The sequence below is a fragment of the Peromyscus leucopus genome, chromosome 8a (genome assembly GCF_004664715.2).
Source record: "Peromyscus leucopus breed LL Stock chromosome 8a, UCI_PerLeu_2.1, whole genome shotgun sequence".
Classification (NCBI taxonomy): domain Eukaryota; kingdom Metazoa; phylum Chordata; class Mammalia; order Rodentia; family Cricetidae; genus Peromyscus; species Peromyscus leucopus.
Genome location: NC_051085.1, coordinates 29,781,921 through 29,807,761, shown reverse-complemented (window position 1 = coordinate 29,807,761; position 25,841 = coordinate 29,781,921). Strand labels below are relative to the sequence as shown.

The window sequence follows — 25,841 nt, the reverse complement described above, 5'->3', positions numbered from 1 at the left end:
CTTGTCTAGTCACTGAGAGCACTGGAAGCTTCAGTTTTAGGATTGCATCTGGGGCTTCAGTCCACACCTGCTTGAGCATGTCTGTCCTCAAAAAGCCTCATTTTAGGCAAAGAATAAAAAAAATTCTTCATATGCAAAAATAAATAAATAAATATTTTTTTTTTTTAAAGTACAGGGTTTCTTTGAGTAGCCCTGGCAGGCCTAGAACTCACAGAGATCCACCTGCTCTACCTCTGCCTCCCGAGTGCCAGGGAGACATGCACTACCACATCTGGCAAGAATTTCAATTACAGTTGGTCACAACATTATTTCTAAGCTTGAAATGTCTGTACTAGAAGCAAGGTCTACTATGTGCCCTCAATTTACAGTGTTTGAAAAATGCATACAGTTATGCGATCATATACATATTATCTCAAGTGAGTCCCTCCCCTTCCCAACCTCTGTCCTCACTACATAGCCCTGGATACACTGGAACTCACTACATAGACTAGACGGGCCTCAAACTCACAGAGACCTGATCACTTCTGCCTCCTGAGTGCTGAGATTTAAGCATGCATCACCACATCCAAGAGTATATATATATCCTAATTGATTGATTGCTTTCAAATCATCAGGCTTTATGTGGAGAACAAACTCTTCCCTGCTTGATCTTCATTCATGGTGATATCTGAGAGGTCTATACTCTTAATATGGATCTCAAGCAAATAAAGGACATTTTAAAAGTAATCCCCACCCCTCAAAGCAATGAAAAGAGAGGGGAAAAGAAGCCAATGAATCTTGTACAGCCTTTCCTGTGTTTCTGCTTCTGAGCCAAATCACACTGGTCTCATGGCATAAATACAAACTGTTCAGTAAGCTCTGCCATAGGCAATCCACTACCTTGTTACTGGGGGCAGGGTTATTTTTATTTGAACCCTTCATAAGTGCTCCTCAGACTTTGTAGAATGTATCCTGCACAGTTTACATACTGTTAAATGAGGAACCTGCAGGAAGGGACAAGCCTGGATGCTCATCCTCTCTAGACCATATGGAGCTCATGGAGCATTGCCTTCTAGAGAGTGGCAGCATAAGGCTTCCCCCTCTCATTCCACTTTTCCTACTACCAGTGTGCTCAATTCCAACTTAATTTGCTCCAAACGAATAAAGAGTGGGTCATCAAGGCCATTCAATAAAGAACCCTAAAAGAGAAGGAAGCTTGGATCATCTTATTCATATATTCCTCAGAAGAGTGATGGACAGAATGTCCTCCAGCACACAAGACTCTAAATGAGAACATGAAGAGGTCTGCTGGAGTGTACCACCCACACCAGAGATCTATTGTAAACATACATTCTCCAGAGAAGTTGCACATGAACCCAATCACAGAGCCTCCAACTCCAGGTTAGGCACAGGGATGGCAGATCCCATCAAGAACACTATTAGACACAAAGAAAATCATTGCTCTGCTCTCCAAAATCTCTTTTAATTTCTTTCTTATACTGGAGTGTGAGTGGGGGCTCTATAAAAAAAGGGAAAGAGGAAGAAAGAATGAAAAACAATATAAATGAACAGACTTTAGTTGGTCATGAGAAGTTGGGAGCCAGGGCAGAAAAATAACAGTGTTAAATTGTTATGATAACAATTAGAATGGACTTTGGAATGGCCTTTTTAATCTAGAAATTGAGTACCAAGCTATAGAAACCTCCCATATAGTCATAAAAACTGAGGGGAAAGGATTGACTAGAAGAACCTTCCACTTATGAATAGATGTAATGGTAATGACATTTTACATCTGCAGTGTATCAAGTTCAAACTATTCCATAATTAGAGATGTGTTCACACTTCCTAGTTAGAGGAAGGACAGACTAGCTCTGAAGACCCAAAGACCATTCTGTATGGTTTTCCTGAATATTGGGAAAATGTCCGACTGCATACCAAGATATCTCATTGAATTTTAAAAATCAAAACAAAATAGGGCATAATATTACTGAAGTCATTCTTAAATTCCACCTGTTTGATCACCACATGATAAAAATAAATGATTTGTTGATGTAGTCATACTTAAAGTGTAACAGCTTTGTTTCTGGGTCAGTGTTCAGATTTGATGTTCGTACACGAAGATACCCTAGTGGCAAGATGTAGGCAAGGACTTACCTGAAAGGATACACTTCTAAGATGCCTCCCTTAACACTGTTCACTCAATTTCTGCATTACAAAGAAGCTTGGAGTCCACAGAGGGAGAATCTGGGTGAGTGCATCAAAGTCTTGCATGAGGACTCACAATAGTAGATATTTATAAAGTAAATTACTCTTGTAATTATCTGGTTAAGCATCTCAACCTTTAGCATTGGCAGCAGTGGAAATGCTGCACTCCATCTGAAGATCTCCCATCAAGCCTCTTGAGCACATAGTTTCACTGATATTATTCCTAAAATCCTCTTAGAATTCCCCCTCCCCAGTATATGTAAGTAAGAGAAAGCATATGGAATCAAATTAACTGAAAAACCAAAGAAAGGATCGCAGTCTAACACACAGAGCAGGAAGTAGCTACAGGACCAAGAGCTAGTTTTTTCTCGCCTCTCAGTGGAACCAGAGAAAAAGTCTATGTCCTAGAAAGAATCTACAGAGAAAACAATGGAGTGAATATAATAAAATCAATCCTTTAATCCAGAAGGTTTCATCTGGATTAAAGAAATGCTCAAACATCGAAAGAAGGATTAACATCATGTGTTCTTTTTCATTAGTAGAAGATAAAACAAGGAGATTAGAAATTACTAGGGATAATTTCTTATTATGGGGGTTGAATCACTAACAGAGGTTTTTATTTGATCAACACATGCTTTGTAGATATGTAGAAATAGCACAGTGAATCTCGAATAGACATAACAAATATATGTCAATAAAATCATTAACATGCCTACCAGAATAAAGACAACAAATGAATAGGCACTAATCTCAGATAACTATGAAGTGAAATCACATAGACTTCTTAGAAAAGGGATGAGAGGGAGCTGACTTAGGACTAAATAATGACGAAATTCATCTTCATTATACTGTCTATTAGAAGGCAATAAAGAAAAGCTTTCTGAACAGGGAGAGAGCCAGTAGACAGGAGCACTTGCTCTGAGAGCATGAGGACCTGAGTTCAAATCTCCAGAACCCATGTAAAAGGCACCTGCCTACCCCCATGCCTGCACCACACACAGACACACACAGATACAATACACATACCAACACACACACAGACACAACACACACAGATACAACACACACACACATAGACACAACACACATACAGATACAACACACATACACACATACACAACACACACACACTTTGAAAAATAGATATGCTTTAAAAACTGAGAGATTTGGTATAATAGAAATACCATAAATATTTTGCAATTAAAGAATAAATACAATTGTAATATTTTACATATTTTATTAGAGCAGAGAATAAATCGCCATGGGTCCATAGAACCAAGTTGGTATAATTTTAAGAGCACTGCCAAGGAAATGCTTAGAAAAGAGAGGTTGTGGTGTGACCAGATGAGGAGCATTGGCTTTTCCTAAAGGACCACCCTTGGCCCTGTGTGTATTCAAAAACAGCAGACATGTGACTGGAACCCTATACACCTTCCCAAGACAGAATCACAATGTCATAACCAAATTCTACATGAGAAGAATGCTTCATATCATTCTAAATGGGCTTTCATGTCTAATATTTTGTGTTTGCCATAATGGTATGGTGGTTGACAAGAAAAAAGAATGTGGGAAGAAGTGTTGATTTGTAAATGTCCTTGCCCCCCTTGAATGAACCATAAACAACCTATACTTATGAGTTTAAGAAAATTCATGTCTATGACTTTTCACACTCACACGTCGGAAAGTTTGTATGCGGTATATCTGTAACAATGTCTAGCAGCCACCTGGATACATAGGGATCCATACTGAGCTATAGTCATTTACTGTGACCATGCATGTTCTCGTAAATACTTCTGGATTTAAAAGAAGGATATTAAAATATTTCTAAATTTAGAGGAAAAAACATGTTTGCTCAGAAAAATCCATTGACTAATCATTACATTCCGTACACATGGAAGATCCCTGCCAGAGGCATGCAAATGAACAAGGAGAGGGAAGTGAATATGTGTGGTTCATTACAAGGCAGAGTGTAACTTGATAAACAGGATAAGCAACCTGGGTCCTCAAACCTCCGCTACTGTACAAGAAGGCTCTCAGGATTGATTTTGTCTTAAATTTTCATGCATAGAACACTTGCCAAGGTGTTGTTAAATATATAGGCCACGGAAGGTGCATGCAATTCACAAACATGATCACATTGTTCTTCCTGAGAGCAGACTACTGCCCATGGTGAGTAACTTACGATTTGTTATCTCAGCTAATCTGAGGGTGAATAAATGGATTTGACTGTGCTAGTCTGGTTGGGGAGAGACTTAAAGATTCCGAAAGATCAAACAGCATAAAATGTCATAATCATAGTTTTGTTTCATGTATGGACAGAACTTGTGTTAATGACCCAAACAGTTTATCTGATATATTTTCTTCCTTCCTTCCTTCCTTCCTTCCTTCCTTCCTTCCTTCCTTCCTTCCTTCCTTCCTTCCTTCCTTCCCTTCCCTTCCCTTCCCTTCCCTTCCCTTCCCTTCCCTTCCTTCCCTTCCCTTCCCTTTCTCTCTCTCTCTCTCTCTCTCTCTCTCTCTCTCTCTCTCTCTCTTTCTTTCTTTCTTTCCTTCTTCCTTCCTTCCTTCCTTCCTTCCTTCCTTCCTTTCTTTCTTTCTTTTTTTCTTTCTTTCTTTCTTTCTGCCTTAGAGAAAAAACATCTTGTACAACAAAGGTACTTTTGAACTAAGAAGTATGGATGAGAATATTGGTAGATTAGGCAGTTGTATTACTATAAATTAATTACTCCTTCCAATGTCTACATTATCTGTGAATCTCACTTATACTTTACATCATGACAATTATTTTGTCATGATATAATATAGGTACATTGTAATTCAAAGAGCTCTAAGCAAATTGACAACTGTGGCTGGGACTCTGTCCTTGGTGAGTAGATAACATTTAGGAGTAACCTCATGTCCTTTGACTCTGAGGAAGTGAACACTCATTTCAAGGTTGTTTATATGTGAATGGATGTTATTACCTACGATGTTATTTTTCTTTACCATTGCCAACAACTGAATTAACATCATTGATACTATGTTTCATGACTGAAACTGTACTTTGTGACACACGATTCTGAACAACACAGTGCACCCGTGTTTTCATCTCACACCTATGTTTTTCTTTCACATTTACATTATATTTTTTAAAAACACAGAAGAATGAAGATATGTTATATCCAGGGACTGTACCAATAGAAATGGGGAAATTCTATAGTTTAAAATGTGTGTAAATATATATATGACTAATAATAAACAAAGAAAGAGATATGCATAAACATGAGCGCGCGCGCACACACACAATTTTCTCAAGAATACTACAAGGAAAGGTTTACTAATCCATCAAATAGGGGGAAACTCAGAACAAACCTAAGCAGAACAAAACCACAGTGATAAAAGGCAAAGTGGGCCAGCATCCCCCCATTCTAGGAATTCTATCCTGTTAGAACTTTTACAACTGAATTTCAATGCTGTGCTAATCAGGGAACAATTATAGCTGGATTTACTTGATTGGGTCTCAGCTGAAGCATAATGCTTCACTTTACACAAGAAGATCTGGGCACTCAGATTGCCTGGGGATGTTCTGCTGTGACTCTCCTTTCAATGCCTTGCTAAACCAAGAATCTACTCAGGAAACAAGTTGGTGCCTGAGGAATTCTCCCTCAGGATTCTGCCCGTGACAATCAGTCTGATGGCTTTTCGAAACCAAGGATAAAAGAAAGCATAAATCAGAGGGTTCATGGCTGAGTTGTAGTAGGCGATCCAAACTAGTATTTCATACACATACGTGGGTGTGATGAAGCCCAGGAAGGCATCAATGATGGAGTCAATGAAGTATGGCAGCCAGGAAAGGAGGAAGGCTGCCACTGCGATTCCCAGGGTTTTGGCTGCTTTCCTCTCCCTCTTGGCCACCCTGTCCTTGTAGCTGTCTGAAGACTTGGCTGTCTGGTCACTCATTCTCTCAATCCTCTGAGCCTGCTGTTTAGCAATGAGGAAAATCTTAGTGTAGACAGTTATCATGACAAGTGTGGGGATGAAAAATAACAGAAAATTGATGAAGACCCAGCTTTGATTCACTGCGATTTGACAGCCTCCCACACAGGTGAGGGCAGTCACTAGATCCTCCAGCCCAGCTTCATTGGCCCCTGTGTAAAAGAGGGAAAAGCTGTAGATGATGGACAGGAGCCAGGAGAAGGCGATGCACTTGCCAGAAACAGATGCAGTGAACCTGGTGGGGTAGGTCAGGGGGTCACTGACAGCAATATATCTATCCACAGATATGAAACACAAGTGAAAGATGGAAGAGTAACAGAATGACCCATCAAAACAAGAATGAAATTTACAGTAACTGTCCCCAAAGTACCAGCAGCTCTCCACAGACCTCACTGTGCTGAAGGGCATCACCGTCAGTCCCACCAAGAAGTCAGCACAGGCCAGGGATGCCACCAGAAAGTTGGCAGGAGAGTGTAGCTGTCTGAAATGAAGAATGGACATCATTACCAGGAGGTTTCCACACACAGCCAGCACAGCCCCAAAGCCAAAGACTGCATAGAGGATGAGGCGAGGGCCTGGGGAGTAAGGGTTCCTGATGCAGGATCCATTCACGTTCTCATAGCACAGCTGGACAGATGTGGAAGAGACCAGATCTTCACTCATGATTCTGGATAGATCTCTGAGAAAATTGTCATCCAATGTGTTCATGTATACTATTCCAGTTTTCAAAAAATCCTTGTAAAAAGATATAAAATATGTCAATAATTCTCACTAGTTATCCCTCTCATTGAACCTGTAAATCTTTATAGCCATGTTTAAGGATATATTCATACCTTCATTTCATAAAACTAATTCCTTAATTATAGACAAGGTGTCAGTTTCTATCATCATTATTTTCTTCCTAACATTTGAGTTGTCAATTTTCATTATTGCTTACATTGCTATTTCAATTTTCAAATGTGCTTCTGAATTACCTACTTCCTCATGTTGGAGAAACTAACAGGACTTCCATAGTGCTCTGTTGTGTGATGCCTGCTTGCACTCATCTTTTATTGGCATTACTTACCTAACTTCACAGACCCAAGAATGCCCAGAGCACTCCTTCCCTGCAGGAAAGTAGCTTAATGACTTTCAATACCTAAAGCCCTGAAGACCGAATCCCCACAGTGCAAAGAGGACAGTAAGAGACTTTGCAGCATGTTTATGCCACAACTAAATTCACACCCGTCTAATTTGTGATGACATCAGATCTTTTCTGGAGATGGAGATGGGAACAATAGCTACCTGACCAGATCATTGTTCAGATTTGTAAGCCATGCTAATTCTCTTATTAATTATTTGAAATTGCCATTGTGTTTTTACAAGAACTTTTTTTTTAATTAACAATTCTCACACTGGCTGCCTTTAAAACGTCTTCAGATGATCTTTGGCTTTCCAGCTTTGCTTTTTTTTTTTTTTTCATGAAAGACACAAGATGCTAAATTAATTAGTACTAATAATTACATATGTTAAGACTTGGACTTAGAATAACGAGAAAGTAGAATATAAGTAAAAAAAATAAAAATAGTCACACTTGTTTTATTCATTTTGTAAATGGGAAATATTGAAAATAATGTATATTTATTTTCATCTTATGCGTGTGAGCATTGTGCCTGAATGTGTATATGTGCACCATGTGTGTTCCTGGTGCCTGTAGAGGCCAGAAGAGGTCATCAGATTGCCTGGAACTAGAATGACAGATGTTTTGAGCCACTGTGTAGGTACTTGGCACTGAATGGGGGTCTTCTGCAAGAGCAGCAAATGCTCTTAACTCCTAAGCCATTTCTCTAGCTCTGGAATATATACTGAAAATAAATTAGATAGAATGTAGAAATTTTAACATGGCTCCCCTTTTAAGGTTTACATATAATAACTTTATTTATGTGCAACATGCACCTAAATGTTTATATCTGAGTGAAAAATCTGAGGAAGATACAAACTCCAATAGTGGTTTTCTTAACAGGTGGCTATGGTAGAAAGGTCACATTGTTGGGACCCATATTTCACACTGATCTGCACACGATTACTGTGTGAGTAGCTCTCACACAGGTTCAATTCCATTTATTATATATGAGCATTCTCTGGCCAATGACAAGTCTTCTTTCCACTTTTAAAAAATAATTTTCGCCGGGCGGTGGTGGCGCACGCCTTTAATCCAGCACTCGGACAGAGCAGGAGGATCTCTGTGAGTCGAGCCACCTGGCTACAAGTGAGTTCAGAAAGCGCAAAGCTAAAAGAAACCCTGTTCGAAAAAAAAAAAAAAAAAAAAAAAAAAAAAAAAAAAAAAAAAAAAAAAAAAATTCCATTAATTCTTTGATAATCGTACATCATGTATTTGTCTTATGAACATATTTACCCTCTCCCAGATTCGTCACCCCATTTTTTCCCCAACTTTGTGTCTCCTTTTTTTTTTTTTTTTTTAACCAATCTATCCAGCCCAATTAGTACTGAATATGACTCAATTTATGTCAGGCAAATTTCCTTGTGCTCATAAAATTCTTGTCTTTCCGTTTTAATCTATTATCTATTTGTCTGTCTATCTATCTATCTATCTATCTATCTATCTATCTATCTATCCATCCATCCATCTCCCATCCCTCTAATTTATAATCACCTATTTCATTCTCTTTTCCTGTTTTCTTTTTTCTAATTAGACTCTTGTGATGTGTAGTCCAGGCTGGTCCCCGAGTCCCAGGCTCCCAGGCTAGTCCTCTTGCTTCATTCTCTCTAGTGCTGGGACTGGAAGTAAATGTGACCACACCCAGCTTCCATCTTAGTCTCTGCTGAGATTTTCCTCATCAATGACATCTGGTCATTTTCCATAATCATCGTTGATATTGAGATACCACAAATACTATGAAAACTGTCACATCAAATTTTCTTTAACTGAACTTAAAACAAATCCACTCATCAGCACACCTGAGTATGTCCAATGCCCCTTTGTTGAGTCAACATAGAATATTGTACTTTTAGAATACTTGCTAATTTTATAGTAGGAGAAAAGACATGTTTTAAATTAAATTTATAGAACTGTGAAAACCAATTCATTTTTCATAGTCATGTTAGTCATTCATGTATTTTTTGAGTGAGTTGTCCACATTACTACTGAAGCCATTTTTTAACAATTTTTATTACATTTCATGTATTACAGTTCATGTATTTACTTATTTGTCCATGAGCATGTGTGTGCGTGTATGTGCCTGTGCGTGTGTGCGTGCGTGCGTGCGTGCGTGCGTGCGTGCGTGCGTGTGTGTGTGTGTGTGTACTCACTTAATTTCAGGACAAGTTACTTGTCATGTTGACATTTCTTTTGTTTTTGTTTGTTTGTTTGTTGAGACAGAGTTTTTCTGTGTAGCCTTGGCTGTCATGGAACTTGCTCTATAGACCAGGTTAGCTGGAATTTACAGAGATCCACCTGACTCTGCCTCTGAGTGCTGGGATTGAAGGTGTGTGCTACCACTGCAAGGCTATATTGACACTTTCTTATGTGTGGTTTCCCAGGAGGGCTCTCCAGCAAAACTGTCACAGTAACGTCTTTGCACTTTCCTTTTCCTCTTCCCTGTTCCGATGGTTTTTTAACATTTCTGTTTCTCCCAGGCTACTGTCTTTGGGTCTGCAGTCCATTGCTCAGCTCAGCCCGCTCTTTTGTTTTTTGTTTATGTTAAATAACACTCTTGCCAGGTATGTCCTCTGCACCGTGCAGGACAGACGCTGCTCATAGGGGAGCAGAGGCTTGTGGTCCTTTTGTTGGAGGTTTCTCTTTTCATGCATCTTGATCTTCTTTCCTATTTGCATTTTTTTTTCCAGACCCACTGCACCGTTTATAGTAGATTTCAGCTGCCGGGAATTTTTTTTTTCTTTCTGTGAACATTTATGAGCTTCTCAACTTTCTGTTTTTCTGGTAAGCTAACAATATCTGTAGTGTTCATGCTGTAATTCAATATATTCAATTAGCAGCGTGATGGCAGCTGCTGGGTGCAGCCTTCAGACTACAATGAAGCACTCAGAGATCCAGGGACCAACCTGGTGCTTGCTTAAACAGGGAAGACTTTTAGTTTCCACCAGCAGAAGTGAGCACGGCATATTTGCCTTTCTGTGGCTGGCTTATTTTGCCAAACCTATTGTCTTTCAGTTCATTCATTTTCCTACAAATGATAGGATTTCGTTCTTAATGGTCAAGCAATACACCACTGTGGATATACACCATGTTTAAAAACTACTCATTTCTTAATGGACACCTTGGTTAGTTCACTATTACAGCTATTAAGAATAGAGCTGCAAAGAACACAGAAAGCCAGGTGTCTGTTTTGTATGTTGACTTCATTTTCTCAGGCACACTTCTAGGCTCTGTAGAACCAGATCACCCATTAGTTCCATTCTTTAGTTCTTTTTTTGTTTGTTTATTTGTTTAGTTTTTTAATCACATATATTTATTTATTTGTTTGTCTTGGTGGGAGGTTGACTTGTGCATTTGCTGTCTTGTGTACGGCAGTCAGAGGCAGCTCTCAGGAGTCAATTCTCTGCTTATACCGAGTAGATCTCGGGCATCATACTCAGGCTGCCAAGCTTGGCAAGTGTTTTTAGTGGATGAGCACCTCAACTGCCCCATTCATTATTTTTATTTTTTATTTTTTATTTTTTTGGGCTTCTCAAGACAGGGTTTCTCTGTGTAGCTTTGTGCCTTTCCTGGAACTCACTTTGTAGACCAGGCTGGCCTTGAACTCACAGAGACCCCCCCCCCTCTGCCTCCTGAGTGCTGGGATTAAAGGTGTGCACCACCACTGCCTGGCTGTCATTAGTTTTTAAAGAGATTTCTCACTGATTCTCACAGCTATTTTAGTTTATTTTCTCACCAAGAGTTGGTAAGGACCCCCCCCTTTTTTTTTTTTTACAGTTTTTCCAGTATTAGTTATTTTATTTTATTATTTTTTTCTTTCTTTTCTTGTACTAATCATTTTCACTGGGTAACAGGTTTCTCATTTAGTTGTGGTTTGAACTACGCTGATGGTTCAGAATTTGAGCTTTTCTTGTGTAATTATTAACCATTTGTATTTAATCTTCTGAGAAGTGTCAGCTTTAGTTTATTTGTCCATTGATTGATTGATTACTTGTCATTTGGCTTTCTTTTTTTTTTTGAAATTTTTAATATTTCTAGATCTTAATCCCTTATTGGACAAATAGTTGTGTAAGATGTTTCTCCCGTGTGTAGGCTGTGGATCATTCTACTGCTTGTTTCCTTTGTATGCAGAAGCCATTTAATTTGATCTCATTATTCATCCATCTCATTATTTGAGTCTTGGTTTTTTTTTTTTTTAATTTCCTGGTCTTTTATTAAAAAGTTTAAACCATTTCTTTTCATTTCGCTCACTTATTTTTATTATTCATTTGTTTGTTTGCTTTAATATGATCTCACTATGTAGCCCTGGCTGACATAGATCTATGTAGACCTGGCTGGTCTTGAACTCAGATCTGTCTGCCTTTTCCTCTTCAGCACTAAGATTCAAAGTGTGTACCATAACATCTGTCTTAAACCATTCCTTTTAAAGATTTATTTCATTTTTAATTTCCATGTGTGTTTCCATTTGGGGTCTCTGAAGACTCAGAAACGATGGCCTAATGGAGAGAGCTCTGAGACAAAAAAAAAGACATAAAAATCAAGATTACAATGTCTCATTAGCTACATGAAGGGGAGAATTCAATCAAATTGAAACTAAAAATTGTGGGATGCAAAGTGAAATGTCTAACTTGGGCCACATATGATTAACTCCAACCCTGATGCAGACAACATGGATGGAAGTTCAGTGGACACAGAACAGTGTTCAAAGCATCAGAGAACAAGCCAGACAGCTGAGATGGTTCAGAAATGAAATAGGGAAGGGACACACGCAGGTGAGTGGGGTACTCGTCAAAGATTCTTCTCAGCAGCATCTGTTCCAGGTGGAACCCACGAAAACTAAGCGGAAAATGATGTTTTAACTGTCCACTTTCAAGTAGCAATTGAGAGAAGTTTACTAAATTGCATTAAAGCACCAGTCAAAAATACTGCACCTATACTTAGCTTGCCTTAAGGAAACCAAATCTGGAAGGAACCACCATTCAGAACCTCTGGAGTTTTCAATGAAATGGTAATGGGTGTAGGGCTATATTAAAAACTACTAGGAAAGTTACTCATATCCTTGAGGAAATTATAATTAATTTCTTTGGATGCTGAAATACCACAAGAAAATGTTGGTTTAATTTCTTGAACAAAATATTACTGTTGTAAGATATAAACACAGGTTTTGGGATACTAGTCACAGAAATGAAAAGTAAGGAAAGGAATAAAAGTTTGAAATTATGACCTGTAGAGATTAAGCTTCATTCCTGAGATTTATATTAATTTCATACAATTAAAATGAAATAATGCTCCCAAAATCCTAAACTATATTATTATCTCCAATAATAAAATGGACGGTTTTCAATTAAACAGAAGTGAAAAATACTATCATTATATTTAGCATGCATAGGAATGTCCACATGTGTGCATGTGATAACCTGTAGGTGACATTGGAGTCTTCTCCAGTTGCTCTCCCCTTCTTTGAGGCAAGGTCTCTCGGTTGAACCTATGCTTGCCAACACTACTATTCTAGCTGCCCACCTGTTCTGGAATCAACTGTGTCTTCCTTCTGAGCACTGGAGTTACAGGTGAGCATTGATGTCTACCGGGCATTTATTAGGGTGCTGAGGATCCAGGCTCCCATCTTGACATGTGAACTGCCAGCACTTTGATTACTGGACAACTCCTAGCCATGAATGTTCCTTCCACATTTGATTAATACGGTATCTTTCCAGTGATTTCATTAAATCAAATGAAGGACACAGAGAAGAAACTTCTTTTTTAAACATTCAAAACTTTTTTTTTTTTTAATAACAGGAAGATCCAAGGTTAGTTTTTGTAGCCGCGGCTAGCCCTTCTGCCTCTGGCACGTTTGAACTTCCGGCCCTTGGAGCAGACATAGGGTTTGGTATGGTTGTGTGGGGTTCCTGAGGCCTTGCCAAAAAGCCGGTATACCTCTCGGCCCTTCCGAGGACCAGACAGGAGCACAGTGCCACGGCCCTTGGGAGACTCCAGGGCCAGCTGGTCGAACGTGAGGATCTTACCCCCAGCCTTGAGGATGCGACTTCGGACGCGGCTGCTCACCCTCAGTGCACACACCTTCAGTTTAGGCACTTCGAGAATCCGCACACATCTGTGACTGTCCCCACAACCACGGCTGTCTTGTTCTCTCGGCCAGGAAGCTTCATCTTTCGGATCATCAGAGACAGGGACAGAGGTGGCCGGTTAGTGCGACTCATAAACAACCTTTTCAGCACAACCTGATTGAAGGTCGAGTTGGTTCGTCTGGCCAGAAACCTGTAGAGCTTGACCAGCAGCCGCAGGTAGATAGATGTCCTGGCTCTTGGGCTCCTTGCGCCTAACCTTTCAGTCCTTGTTGTGGCGTATGTCAACACCCATGATGGCGTCTCCTGCTCGGCCAGGTCCAGAAAGGAGAAGAAACTCCTATTTGTTATAATAACCCCTTGTCTCATTCCATGAGCAAATCCTTGCAGTCCATACCCTCACTTTTCCAAATCAGAAATATTAAAGCTAGAGCAGGAGAAAATTAGGTGTTCAGTGACTCAGCATCATATTTCTTTAACACAGACCAACACCTGAAGAAAGAAAGAACTTTTATGCAAGAATTTTGATCACTTTCAATGCGAGCGTCATTAGTAAAATTTCTCACAAGGGGAAAGGTGAGCGCTAATAAAATGAACAAAGCTTCAAATTCTGGGTGAAGTTCTGTTACGGCAGTTATATGCTCATCTACATTATACAGACAGGTCAGCAGTCACTAGCAAATTAGAAGGGGAAAATTTGGCTGTGGAACAAACAACATACTCACTGGCAAGCTCTTACTTGCCTTACCTTACACCATGGGGATTCAGTCCTAGGGACACACTGCGTTTGACATCATTAGGCTGCTTTCCTGAGGGTTAAAAGTGCTTGGGGCATTACCATAGGTTAGTTAAATAAAAATGAGAATGCTAATAAAAGGTGGGATTTAAATGTGTGTCACAGAATAGATTAGTGCTTTGAGATGAGGAAACAGATTAAGCTGAGAAAATATTTAAAATAAACTTAAACAGCATTCATGTATTAAAGAAGGTAGACTGTGAATTAGGAAGCAAATAGAATTAGAGAATGAAAATCTAAATTAATGACTAAGCCTAGTGATAAGATGTGTAAGTAAAGAGAAAGATGGACAAAATTCATTAATAATTATACATTCTGTATTTTTTCTGAGGATTTTTGGAATAGCTTACGTGGCTACAGATGATAACAGTTTTGTCTGGGATCAAGAAATAATCATGAGTGAAGAACTGGTCCCTCCCACACCTGTCCAGCTGTGCTATGAGAACCTGAATGGATCCTGCATCAGGAACCCTTACTCCCCAGGCCCTCGCCTCATCCTCTATGCAGTCTTTGGCTTTGGGGCTGTGCTGGCTGTGTGTGGAAACCTCCTGGTGATGATGTCCATTCTTCATTTCAGGCAGCTGCACTCTCCTGCCAACTTTCTGGTGGCATCCCTGGCCTGTGCTGACTTCTTGGTGGGACTGACCGTGATGCCCTTCAGCACAGTGAGGTCTGTGGAGAGCTGCTGGTACTTTGGGGACAGTTACTGTAAATTTCATTCTTGTTTTGAAGGGTCATTCTGTTACTCTTCTATCTTTCACCTGTGTTTCATCTCTGTGGATAGATATATTGCTGTCAGTGACCCCCTGACTTATCCTACCAGGTTCACTGTATCTGTTTCTGGCAAGTGTATTGCCTTCTCCTGGCTCCTGTCCATCATCTACAGCTTTTCCCTCCTTTACACAGGGGCCAATGAAGCTGGACTGGAGGATCTAGTGACTGCCCTCACCTATGTGGGAGGCTGTCAAATCGCAGTGAATCAAAGCTGGGTCTTCATCAATTTTCTGTTATTTTTTATCCCCACACTTGTCATGATAACTGTCTACACTAAGATTTTCTTCATTGCTAAGCAACAGGCTCAGAGGATTGAGAGAATGAGTGACCAGACGGCCAAGGCTTCAGACAGCTACAAGGACAGGGTAGCCAAGAGGGAGAGGAAAGCAGCCAAAACCCTGGGAATCGCAGTGGCAGCCTTCCTCCTTTCCTGGCTGCCATACTTCATTGACTCCATCATTGATGCCTTCCTGGGCTTCATCACACCCACGTATGTGTATGAAATACTAGTTTGGATTGCCTACTACAACTCAGCCATGAACCCTCTGATTTATGCTTTCTTTTATCCTTGGTTTCGAAAAGCCATCAGACTGATTGTCACTGGCAGAATCCTGAGGGGGAATTCCTCGGGCACCAATTTATTTCTTGAGTAGATTCTCGGTTTAGTTGGGGATTGAAAAAAGAGTCACAGCAGAACATCACCAAGGGAACTGAATGCCACATCTTATCTTGTAGAGTCATGGACTATGCTTCAGCTCTGAATGAAACACTTAAATCCAGCTTCTGTTTTGATCAAGAAATGTAAAATTAGTTTCTATCTGTAATGGTTGATGACCATGGATCTAACCATTTTCCACTATGTTTTGCACTGGTTAGTGTTGGTTGGTTTCCTGTCGCCCCTTTTCCTACCTTTCTAAAATTCTAATTGTTGTCTTTTGTTAAACTTTTTAAGCCTCAATTTTCAATACATAGCCATTAAATCCTTTAGTAGTATTTTTCTAATACAACGTAAATGAAACAAAAAGACCCTTATGGACTGTGTCTTCCTTAAAGGAGGGGTATGTGTGGTTCTCTCTTAACTGGGGCCCAGATATACACTCTTAAAAATGTGATTTTTATGGTCAGGAAAAATAAACCAAGAAGTTGATGTATTAACTTACATCTACCTGATTGTTTACAGAGGAAGGAAAAAATGGTGTCACAAAGGTCACATCTGTTCAGTGACCTGTTTTCTAGGGAACAAACACCCAGAGAAGTGGTCACTGTCCAAAGGCTTGACAAGTTGTCATTTGTAGAAATGAAGGATTTAAAGATGCCTATTCTTTTTTTCTAGGTGATTTATAAATTAGCTGATCCTTAACTTGTTTTGTAGTTTCTATAGATTTATAGAAGTTTTCAAAACTATACAGGAGAGTCAAATTAATAATGTGTTCAGAAGAGGAAAACAATGAACTAAAGGGCAAATTATGCATCATTCTGAATCTTGAAAACACATTTTTATAAGGATACCTGGATGTATTCCTAAAGCTCCACCCCCCAAAAAAGTCTGAATTAGTCACAAAAATTATCCTGGATAAAGCCAACTAGGTGTTTAACAAATAGCTCTCTCAATAGTAAATCAGAGAGCAGTATACAGTAGTGAAATACACAAACTCCATACTGTATTCTAGATTACTTTAGTTGAGACAAGACATTATAAAATTCTAAGCCCTGGGGCTGGAGAACAGCTCTGCAGTTAGGAGCACTGGCTGCTCTTTCAGAGAACACTCCATGGCAGCTCACAGCCCTTTGTAACTCTATTTTCTGTCTGTAACTTTGGCTTTTGCAGGCACTGCAAGCATGTGGTGCACAGATATACATGCAAGCAAAACACCCATGCATATAATAGAAAAATAAAGGAAAAAGTCTGAGCCTTCTGTATTTGCCAAAGTTGTGGATACATACTGAGATGTTCTTTCTTTTTTTTTTTTGGTTTTTTGAGGCAGGGTTTCTCTGTGGAGCTTTGCCCCTTTCCTGGAACTCACTCTGTAGCCAAGCTTGGCCTCGAACTCACAAAGATCCACCTTCCTCTGTCTCCTGAGTGCCAGGATTAAAGGCATGCACCACCACTGCCCACTGAGACGTTCTTGCTTACTATTTTTTTTCTAATTTCTATGTTGACATACTCCATGAATATTTATTAATGATTGTTGTCTTTGATTTATTTTAAACTGGTAAAGTTTTCCCTTAGAGATGACACTATATCTGATTTTAATTTGAGACAGTTTCTCTGTAGCTCAGACTAACCTATATTGGATTGTAAATCCATGCAATCCCCCTGCCTCTACATCCTGAACATTGTGATTAGAGGCTTAAGCTGCCACTCTTGCCTTATCTCTTATTTTAATGTGTTTGAGGAAGTCTGTCCTTGTGTGATTGACAGGTGACTAAAAGCTCCTCAGACTCCTTGAAGTTTAAACATCATCGGTTTCTTTTGACTTCAGCTGTTTCAATAAGAGTGACTTATCCTGCAGCCATAGAACAGTGTCCTTTCATCACTTGAGTGACAGCGTACATAAACAAAAGCTTTACAGTAGTTGATGCATACTGTAAATCTCTGCATTCAAAAGCAACTCTAATATTTAGTTCAATATACTCAAAGAAGAAGTTCCTTTTTTTTAAGTAACCCTTTGTGCTATCTAGTTTTTATGTCTAGAGTTATCTACAAGGATGAAACCTCATTTGAGAAAAGGCTTCCATATGCTCTAGCTGCATGGCATATTTTAATTAGTGATTGATATGTGATGGCCCAGCCCATTGTGAGTGGTGCCATCCCTGGCTGATGATCTTGGGTTCTATAAGACAGCAGCCAAAAGACATTTAAGGAATTGCTCAGTATCCTTAATTACCAGGGAGATGCAAATCAAAACGACTCTGAGATACCATCTTTCACCTGTCATAATGGCTAAGATCAAAAGCACTGAAGACAGATTATGTTGGAGAGGATGTGGAGCAAGGGGAACACTCCACTATTGGTGGGAGTGCAAACTGGTATAGCCACTTTGGAAATCAGTATGGTGATTTCTCAGAAAATTGGGAATCAATCTACCTCAAGACCCAGCTATACCACTCTTGGGCATATACCCAAGGAATACTCCATTATACCACAAGAATACATGCTCAACTATGTTCATATCAGCATTATTCATAATAGGCAGAACCTGGAAACAACCTAGATGCCCCTCAACTGAAGAATGGATTAAGAAAATGTGGTACATATACACAATGGAGTACTACTCAGCAGAGAAAAACAGTGAAAGCATGAAATTTTCAGGCAAATGGATGGAACTAGAAAATATCATCCTGAATGAGGTAACCCAGACTCAGAAAGACAAGCACGGCACCCGTTCATAAGTGGATACTAGATATACAGCAAAGGGTAATCAGGCAACAATCCACAACTCCAGAGAAGCTAACTAACAGGGAAGATCCAAAGAGGGATGAATAGAGGGCCCTGGGAAGGGAAATAGATGAGATCTTCATGAATAAACTGAGGATTGGGGTGGGCAATGGAGGGTAAGGGATAGGGGATGAGGACATAAGGGAATAGGATGGTTGAGCTAGAACAGGGATGAAGGGGGAAAGCAATGAAATAGATACCATGATGGAGAGAGACATCATGGGGTTAGAGAGAGGCTGGTACTAGGGAAGTAGCCAGGAGTCCCCAAGGATGACCCCAGCCTGAGCTACTGGCAATAGTGGAGAGGATGCCTGAACTGAACTGGCTTGCCCTAGAGATCAGACCGGTGAATGCCCTAACTGTCATTACAGAGCTTTTCTCCAGTGACTGATGGAGGCAGATGCAGAGATCCACAGCCAATCACTAGACAGAGTTCCAGGAGTCCAGTCAAGGAGAGAGAAGGGATTCTGTGAGCAGGTGCATCAGGATCATGATGGGGAAACATGTAGGGATGACCGAAACAAACTAGAGGTAACTCATGAAATTAGATCAATGGCTGTGGAGCCTACCTAGAACTAGACGGGGCCCTCTGTATGGAGAGACAGTTGTGTAGCTTGATCTGCTTGGGAGTCCCCCTGACAGCGGGATTGGAATCCATTTCTGGCACATGGGTGGGCTTTGTGGAGCCCACTACCTATGCTGAAATACTTCATGTAGCCCTGAGGCAGGGGGAAGGACTTGGACTTGCCTCTGCTGAATGTGCCTCCCCATAGGAGGACTTGCCTTCTTGTGGGTGGGAGTGGGTGGTGGGTTGGGAGGGGGAGGGAGCGGGAGGAGGGAAGAGGGGGGAATCTTTGATTGGTGTGTACAATGAATGAAAAAATTTTCTTGCTAGTAAAAAAAAAAAAAAAAAAAAAAAGAATAGCAGCCTGAACAAGCTATGTTGAACTAGACAGTAAGTAGCACTCCTTCATGGTTTCTGCATCCACTCCTACCTCCAGGTTCCTGGCCTGTTTGAACTCTTGCCCTGACTTCCCTCAGTGATGGGTTGTTAGCTGGTGGTGTAATATAGCCTGAAATAAACCATTTCCTCCAAAATTTCTTTGGTCATGGTATTTTATCACAGCAATCAGGATCTCTGCTTGTGTCATAGCAGGCAGGAAAATAAAGAGGTGAGAATAAAATTCAGTTCAGACTGACTTTGTCAAACTTCAAAATCTTTATCAAACCTGAATCAAACTTCAGGAAGTCTAATGCAAAGTGGTTTATTGTAAGCATATTTAAACACAATAGTATTTGGAAACAGTTTTCTAGGCAACTATCATTCCAATTGCAATCACACAATAAAGCTTAAAATGGGACTACAAACTCCATGTGATGATGTAGCTTTATTTTGTGGCTAAAAGACCTAGAATCCAGTGTGGTTTCTAAACAAGGTAGCCAGAGAACCCAGTAGCAGACACACTGATCTGGAACTGGAAGCATGCAACACAGAGGAAAGTTAAACCTTCTGAAGCTGGCATGTGAATTCATGAGATATTTATTCTGTGCTGTGGACCACTTTAATCATAAGAGTTCAATTCTTCTTCAGCACAATCTGGCAGAACTAGTGAGACTGTGCCTTGGTTATTGAGTGCACTTAGGTCAGAAGAGGTGAAGTCTCATGGCTGTTGTCATAATAGACAGATGTGAACATGTACCACCCAGGACTCAGAGAGTAAGTGCTGCTGCTCCTAATGTGCCTCAATGCCATCATGAAGTAGAACTCAGCCAAGGTGGTTAGAGCTTAAATTATGGAACACATAAATTTCACATAATTATTTCAAGGGAAAATATGATTTTCATCAAGAAAATTCTAATTAAAGGTTGATATTATATATGTACACATATTTTTATGTATATATGTGTATACATATTTGTATATGTTCATATGTGTGTATTTATATATGTGTGTGTGATATATATGTGTTTCTGTGTGTGTATGCATGTGCTATTTTGTTTTTTCCACCATTTGGCCACCTCTTCATTTTTTTAAAAAAATGTATTCATTTCTTTAACATCCTGACCATAGTTTCCCCTTCCTTCTCTCTTCCAGTTTGCCCCTCCCCTCCTCTCCTTTTCACCCCCACCCCAATCTACATCTTTTGTTTGTGTTCAGAAAAGGGCAGTCCTCCCTTGGGCATAAACAAAGCTTGATATATCAAGTTGAAGTAGGACCTCAGTTTTAAGTCTGGGGAAGCCAGACTTAACGTGTTAGGGGATAGCCCCTGGTCCCACTGCTAGGGGTTTCACGAGCAGACCAACTAGACAACTGTCACTCAAATATAGACAGTCTATGTTGGTCCCATGCAGGTTCCCTGGTTGTCAGTTCACAGACTCTGTGAGCTCCTAAAAGCCCAGATTAGTTGTTTCTGTGAGTTCCCTTGTGATGACATGACCCCCATGGCTAGTAGAACCTTCCCCTCTCTCTTCATCAGGATTCCCCCTGCTCAGTCCACCTCTACTTTTTCCTTTCAGATCTATGTATTAGGTCATTTCAGTAAGAATTTAGGAATAATGTAAGTAAAACTTTATATTCAGTTGGTGTGATGTTAAGTAGTGTATACCGATTTAACCATTTGATTATTAGAATGTGGAATTGCACCAGTACTTACTAGAAAATATCAGGTCTTAGAGTCAAATGTGATCTGATCCTTCCTCCATACTTCTAATGCTGCCACATGGTCAAGAGCTGATGTCATCTCAAGGACTTGCTCCACTCTCAGAGTAACAGATTCTGGTTGGTCACTGCCTGTCTTGCTTTGGTGGTTTTGGAATATGAATTCAGGAATCAAGTGAGTTCACCCTGTTGAGCATTTTCCCTACAATGAACTTAAATTTTGATAATATAACCCCAAATATAGAAATTTAAGATGTGTACAAAATTATTAAAGCATCATTGTTATTCATGTTCAATAACTAAATGAGATATGTCAAAACAAGTGATGGTATACCATTGGAATACTGAAATTATTCAGAAAAGGAACAAGGAACAGAGTTTGGCCACCAAATTCTTCCTTACCTCTTCTTGTTCCATGAAAGCTGGCCGGTCAAATGTATCTCTAGTTTCATTTTAGTCTACATTTGGTCTACTCCAAACACAAAATGGATTTATCATTCTCTCTCTCTGTGCTGTTTACTCTTCCTCCATCAATCAATTCATCATGGTTGATAAATCCTCTAGCTAGATTCCACAGCCTATTACTTACTTCATGAATTTAAAAGTTTATTCAAAGTATAATTTAAATTAAAACTTCAATGTTATGTACAATTTAAAGCACCATCTTTCCTGCCCATGCTGTCCAGTTCCAGACCATTGAATGATATCTCTTACTTTTTAGTCTCTCTATTCCCTCTTTATAAACCCACTCACTGTCCAGAATCAAGAAAGATGAATCCAAGAGAATATTGATACCAGGAAAAAAATATTCCCTATATGTAGTACTTATGAAGCATTGATGGAGAAGGCCCACGAGGTGGTCACCAAACAAATGTAAGCTCTGCGATATGGTACACATGGATTCCATTGGGGTACTCCATCCCTACCAACACATGTGGGTGTGATTTTTTTTTCAGTGGATCTCTCCCAATACCTGCTGGAAATCTGTCCATGATAGGAGACTTTATGGGCTTTTCACAAGGTCATGTTGCTTAAGGAGTATGATTTTGAAGAAGGTACCATGGTGGTATTTTATTTGTACTGAAATGTGATTTTATTTGTATGTTAACATTATCTCAGGTGAAACAGAGTGCAAGATGGCTCTAATGTATAGGTCTAGAAGGACAGAGAGGAAAATTAAAACCTTATGTGGCTAACATAGCTATGAACTTGTGGAGTCAAGACTTGTTGCAACAATGGAATACTCAGATTAACATCCCTCCAATCTCAGAAACAAATCATAAACTAGCACATGTTTCTGAGAGAAATATTAGAAGGCATTATTCTGAGCGGTCACCAGCCATCCATATTATACAAGAACAGGGCACAACAACTGATGATCTCCCAAAGACACCAACAGCTCTACCTTTAAAATGGTTAACAGACAAGCCTGTATGGATCCAGCAATGGCCTTTAACAACAGAGAAACTCCAGGCTTTAGAAGAGCTGGTAGAAGAACAATTAAATGCTCAGCATATTGAAGAATCAACCAGCCCTTGGAATTCTCCTGTATTTGTTATTAAAAAGAAATCTGGTAAATGGAGAATGGTAACAGACCTTAGAGCAATTAACAAAGTAATTCAGCCAATGGGCTCTCTACAATCTGGAATTCCTTTGCCTACTCTGTTACCAAAAGGATGGCCTCTCATAGTTATTGATTTAAAAGACTGTTTCTTTTCAATACCCTTACAAGAAAAAACAGAGAAAGATTTGCTTGCACAGTGCCTACTTATAATAATTTTCAACCGGTTAAAAGATTTCAATGGAGGGTCCTCCCACAAGGAATGTTGAATAGCCCAACTCTGTGCAAATATTTTGTACAACAGCCATTGGAAGTGATAGGTAAAAAATTTCCTAAATCTATTATATGGATGATATTTTACTAGCTGACTCAAATGCAGATACTTTAGAAAGAATGTTTGAAGAAGTAAAGAAAATTTTGCCTTACTAGGGATTACAAATGCTCCTGAAAAGATACAAAGAGGAGATTCTATTAATTATTTAGGATATAAAATAGAGCTACAAAAATTTATACCCCAAAAGGTACAAATTAGGAGAGATAGACTACAGACTCTTAATGACTTTCAAAGATTATTTGGAGATATTTCTCATCTACGAACTATTGTTGGGGTAAAAAAATGATGAACTGAATAATTTGTTCAAAACCTTAGAAGGTGACAAGGACTTAAATAGTCCAAGGGAATTATCACCTGAAGCTGAAAAAGAATTGGCCTTGGTAGAAAAGAGAGTACATGAAGGGCACGTGGATCGTATTGATCCAAAGCTGGATTGCATTTTGGTTATTTTACCTTCTAGGCATTCTCCTACTGGAATATTAATGCAGAGGGAAGATATTATATTGGAATGGATATTTTAACCAAATAAACCAAATAAAAAATTAAAAACTTATGTGGAAAAAATCTCTGACTTGATTTGGAAAGGAAAATTGAAACTTCGTCAGTTAGCAGGAATAGACCCAGCAGAAATTGTCGTGCCTTTAACTAAGGAGGACATTGAAAAATTATGGACAGAAAGTGAACCTTGGCAAAGAGCTTGCACTTGCAGTAAATTTTTGGGAGAAATTAACAGCAAATAATCCAAAAGTGATAGAATTGATCTTTTTTGTTTGTTTGTTTGTTTTTCGAGACAGGGTTTCTCTGTGTAGCTTTGCGCCTTTCCTGGGACTCACTTGGTAGCCCAGGCTGGCCTCGAACTCACAGAGATCCACCTGCCTCTGCCTCCTGAGTGCTGGGATTAAAGGTGTGTGCCACCACTGAAGAATTGATCTTATAAAGAGAGCTGATTGGATCTTGCCTCAAATTGTATGGGAAAAACCCATATCTGGAGTTTGTACATTTTATACAGATGCCAACAAACAAGGAAAGGCAGGTTACAAATCAGAAAATTTAAGTAAAGTGGTTCAAAGTCCTTATAATTCAGTTCAAAAATCAGAATTGTATGCTATTCTGTTGGTATTAATGGATTTTTCAGAACCTCTCAACATAGTAATTGACTCTCAGTATGCTGAAAGAGTAGTATCACATATTGAGACTGCAGAATTTTTCCCTAATGCTTCAGAATTAACTTCACTATTTATTCAATTACAAGATACAATCAGGAAAAGGAATCATCCTTTATATATAACTCACATTCGATCCCATACTGGTCTGCCAGGCCCTCTAGCACAAGGCAATGATGAGATTGATAAATTATTGATAAGAAATGTGCTGGAGGCCTCAGAATTTCATAAAAAATCATCATGTCAATAGTAAAGGTTTAAAAAAGGATTTTTCCATAACCTGGCAACAAGCCAAAGAAATAGTAAAGAAATGTCCTACTTGTTCCTTCTACAATCAAACACCATAACCCTTTGGGATGTAACCCAAAGGGTACTCCGAGGAATGAAATCTGGCAGATGGATGTGTTTCACTTTGCAGAATTTGGAAAATTGAAATATGTACATCATACCATTAATACTTATTCAGGATTTCAATGAGCAACTGCTTTGAGTTCTGAAAAAGCTGATTCTGTAATCACTCATTTGCTAGAAGTTATGCCATCATGTGTATACCTGCACAAATCAAAACTGACAATGCTCCATCATATGTCTCTGTTAAAATGAAACAGTTTTTTGCTTATTACAATATAAAGCATATTACAGGCATACCACATAATCCTATAGGTCAAGCAGTTATAGAAAGATCAAACAGAACTCTAAAGGATATGCTAAATAAACAGAAAAGGGTAACAAAACCCCCCAGAAATAGACTGCATAATGCTCTATTAGCTTTGAATTTTCTCAGTGCCAATGAGAAAGGAACAACAGCTGCAGAGAGACAGTGGATAATAGAAAAAACTACAGAATTATATCAACCTATATACTTTAAGGATCTGCTGACCTCAGAATGGAAACCAGGGTATGTGTTACGTTGGGGATGAGGTTTTGCTTTTGTTTCTACAGGAGAAGATAAGCTGTGGGTACCATCAAAATTGATAAAGGTTCGATTTGAACAAGAGAGACCTCTTAAGAGGAGGTGATAGTTCATCAACCAGCATGAACATCCAATTTAAACTAATTTGTACCAGTAACACATACCTTTTGGCAAGATAATAACTTGCCTAAAAGGATCATCCCAAAAATTAGTTTTGAGGAAAGGTTTTTGTTTTTGTCTTTTAGGAGAATGAAGGTTAAGGAATCTGAAGAACACAGGACAAATGAGACAACTGAAGAAAAGGGAAAAATCATCTATCCCAGGAAACAGAGTGAAATGGCGTATGGGTATATCATCTAAAAATTTTTTATAAATCTTCCTAAATGTTTGTTTCTGCTCTTCTCTAAAGAAATTTAACACTATTGATCTTCTAATAGTCCCAGTTCAATTAAAATTTAAAGCTGACTTTGGAGTTGGAGAATGGCTCTCTTCTTTAAACTCAAGCATGTTGTTAAAAGGAAAATGCAAACTCCCTGTATCATGCCAGAAGAAAAGAGCCATCTTCTGCTATGGGACAGGAGAAAAGCCAAATTAATTGAGGGACTATTCTATTACTAATCTCAACTCTTTGATTCTATTCTGATTCTTTAAACTTTTCTTAAAGTATAAATTTTATATCAAAATTTACAAGATTAATATCTATATCTATATATACACATTTTAAGCTTCGTTAAGATATGAATGGTCATATAGAGTACTAACTAATTCTAGAAAAAAGGCTTCAATTAGCTGCATATATATGTCTTT

The 25,841-nt window shown here is 39.1% G+C and overlaps 2 protein-coding genes and 1 pseudogene across 2 annotated transcripts; 1 reads left to right on the top strand and 2 right to left on the bottom strand.

Moving 5' to 3' along the window:
- Positions 1–5,726: 5,726 nt before the first annotated feature.
- Positions 5,727–6,864, bottom strand: LOC114698604 (trace amine-associated receptor 7a-like). The gene has a single exon (XM_028877343.2). The coding sequence runs from the start codon at positions 6,862–6,864 to the stop codon at positions 5,788–5,790; it is 1,077 nt and encodes a 358-aa protein (XP_028733176.1). The 3' UTR covers positions 5,727–5,787.
- Positions 6,865–13,100: 6,236 nt separating this feature from the next.
- Positions 13,101–13,690, bottom strand: LOC114698603 (annotated as a pseudogene).
- Position 13,691: 1 nt separating this feature from the next.
- On the top strand, positions 13,692–15,618 carry LOC114698636 (trace amine-associated receptor 7a-like). Its single transcript, XM_028877415.1, has 2 exons — positions 13,692–13,713; positions 14,537–15,618. The coding sequence occupies exons 1-2, from the start codon at positions 13,692–13,694 to the stop codon at positions 15,616–15,618; spliced, it is 1,104 nt and encodes a 367-aa protein (XP_028733248.1).
- The last annotated feature ends 10,223 nt before the right edge of the window (positions 15,619–25,841 follow it).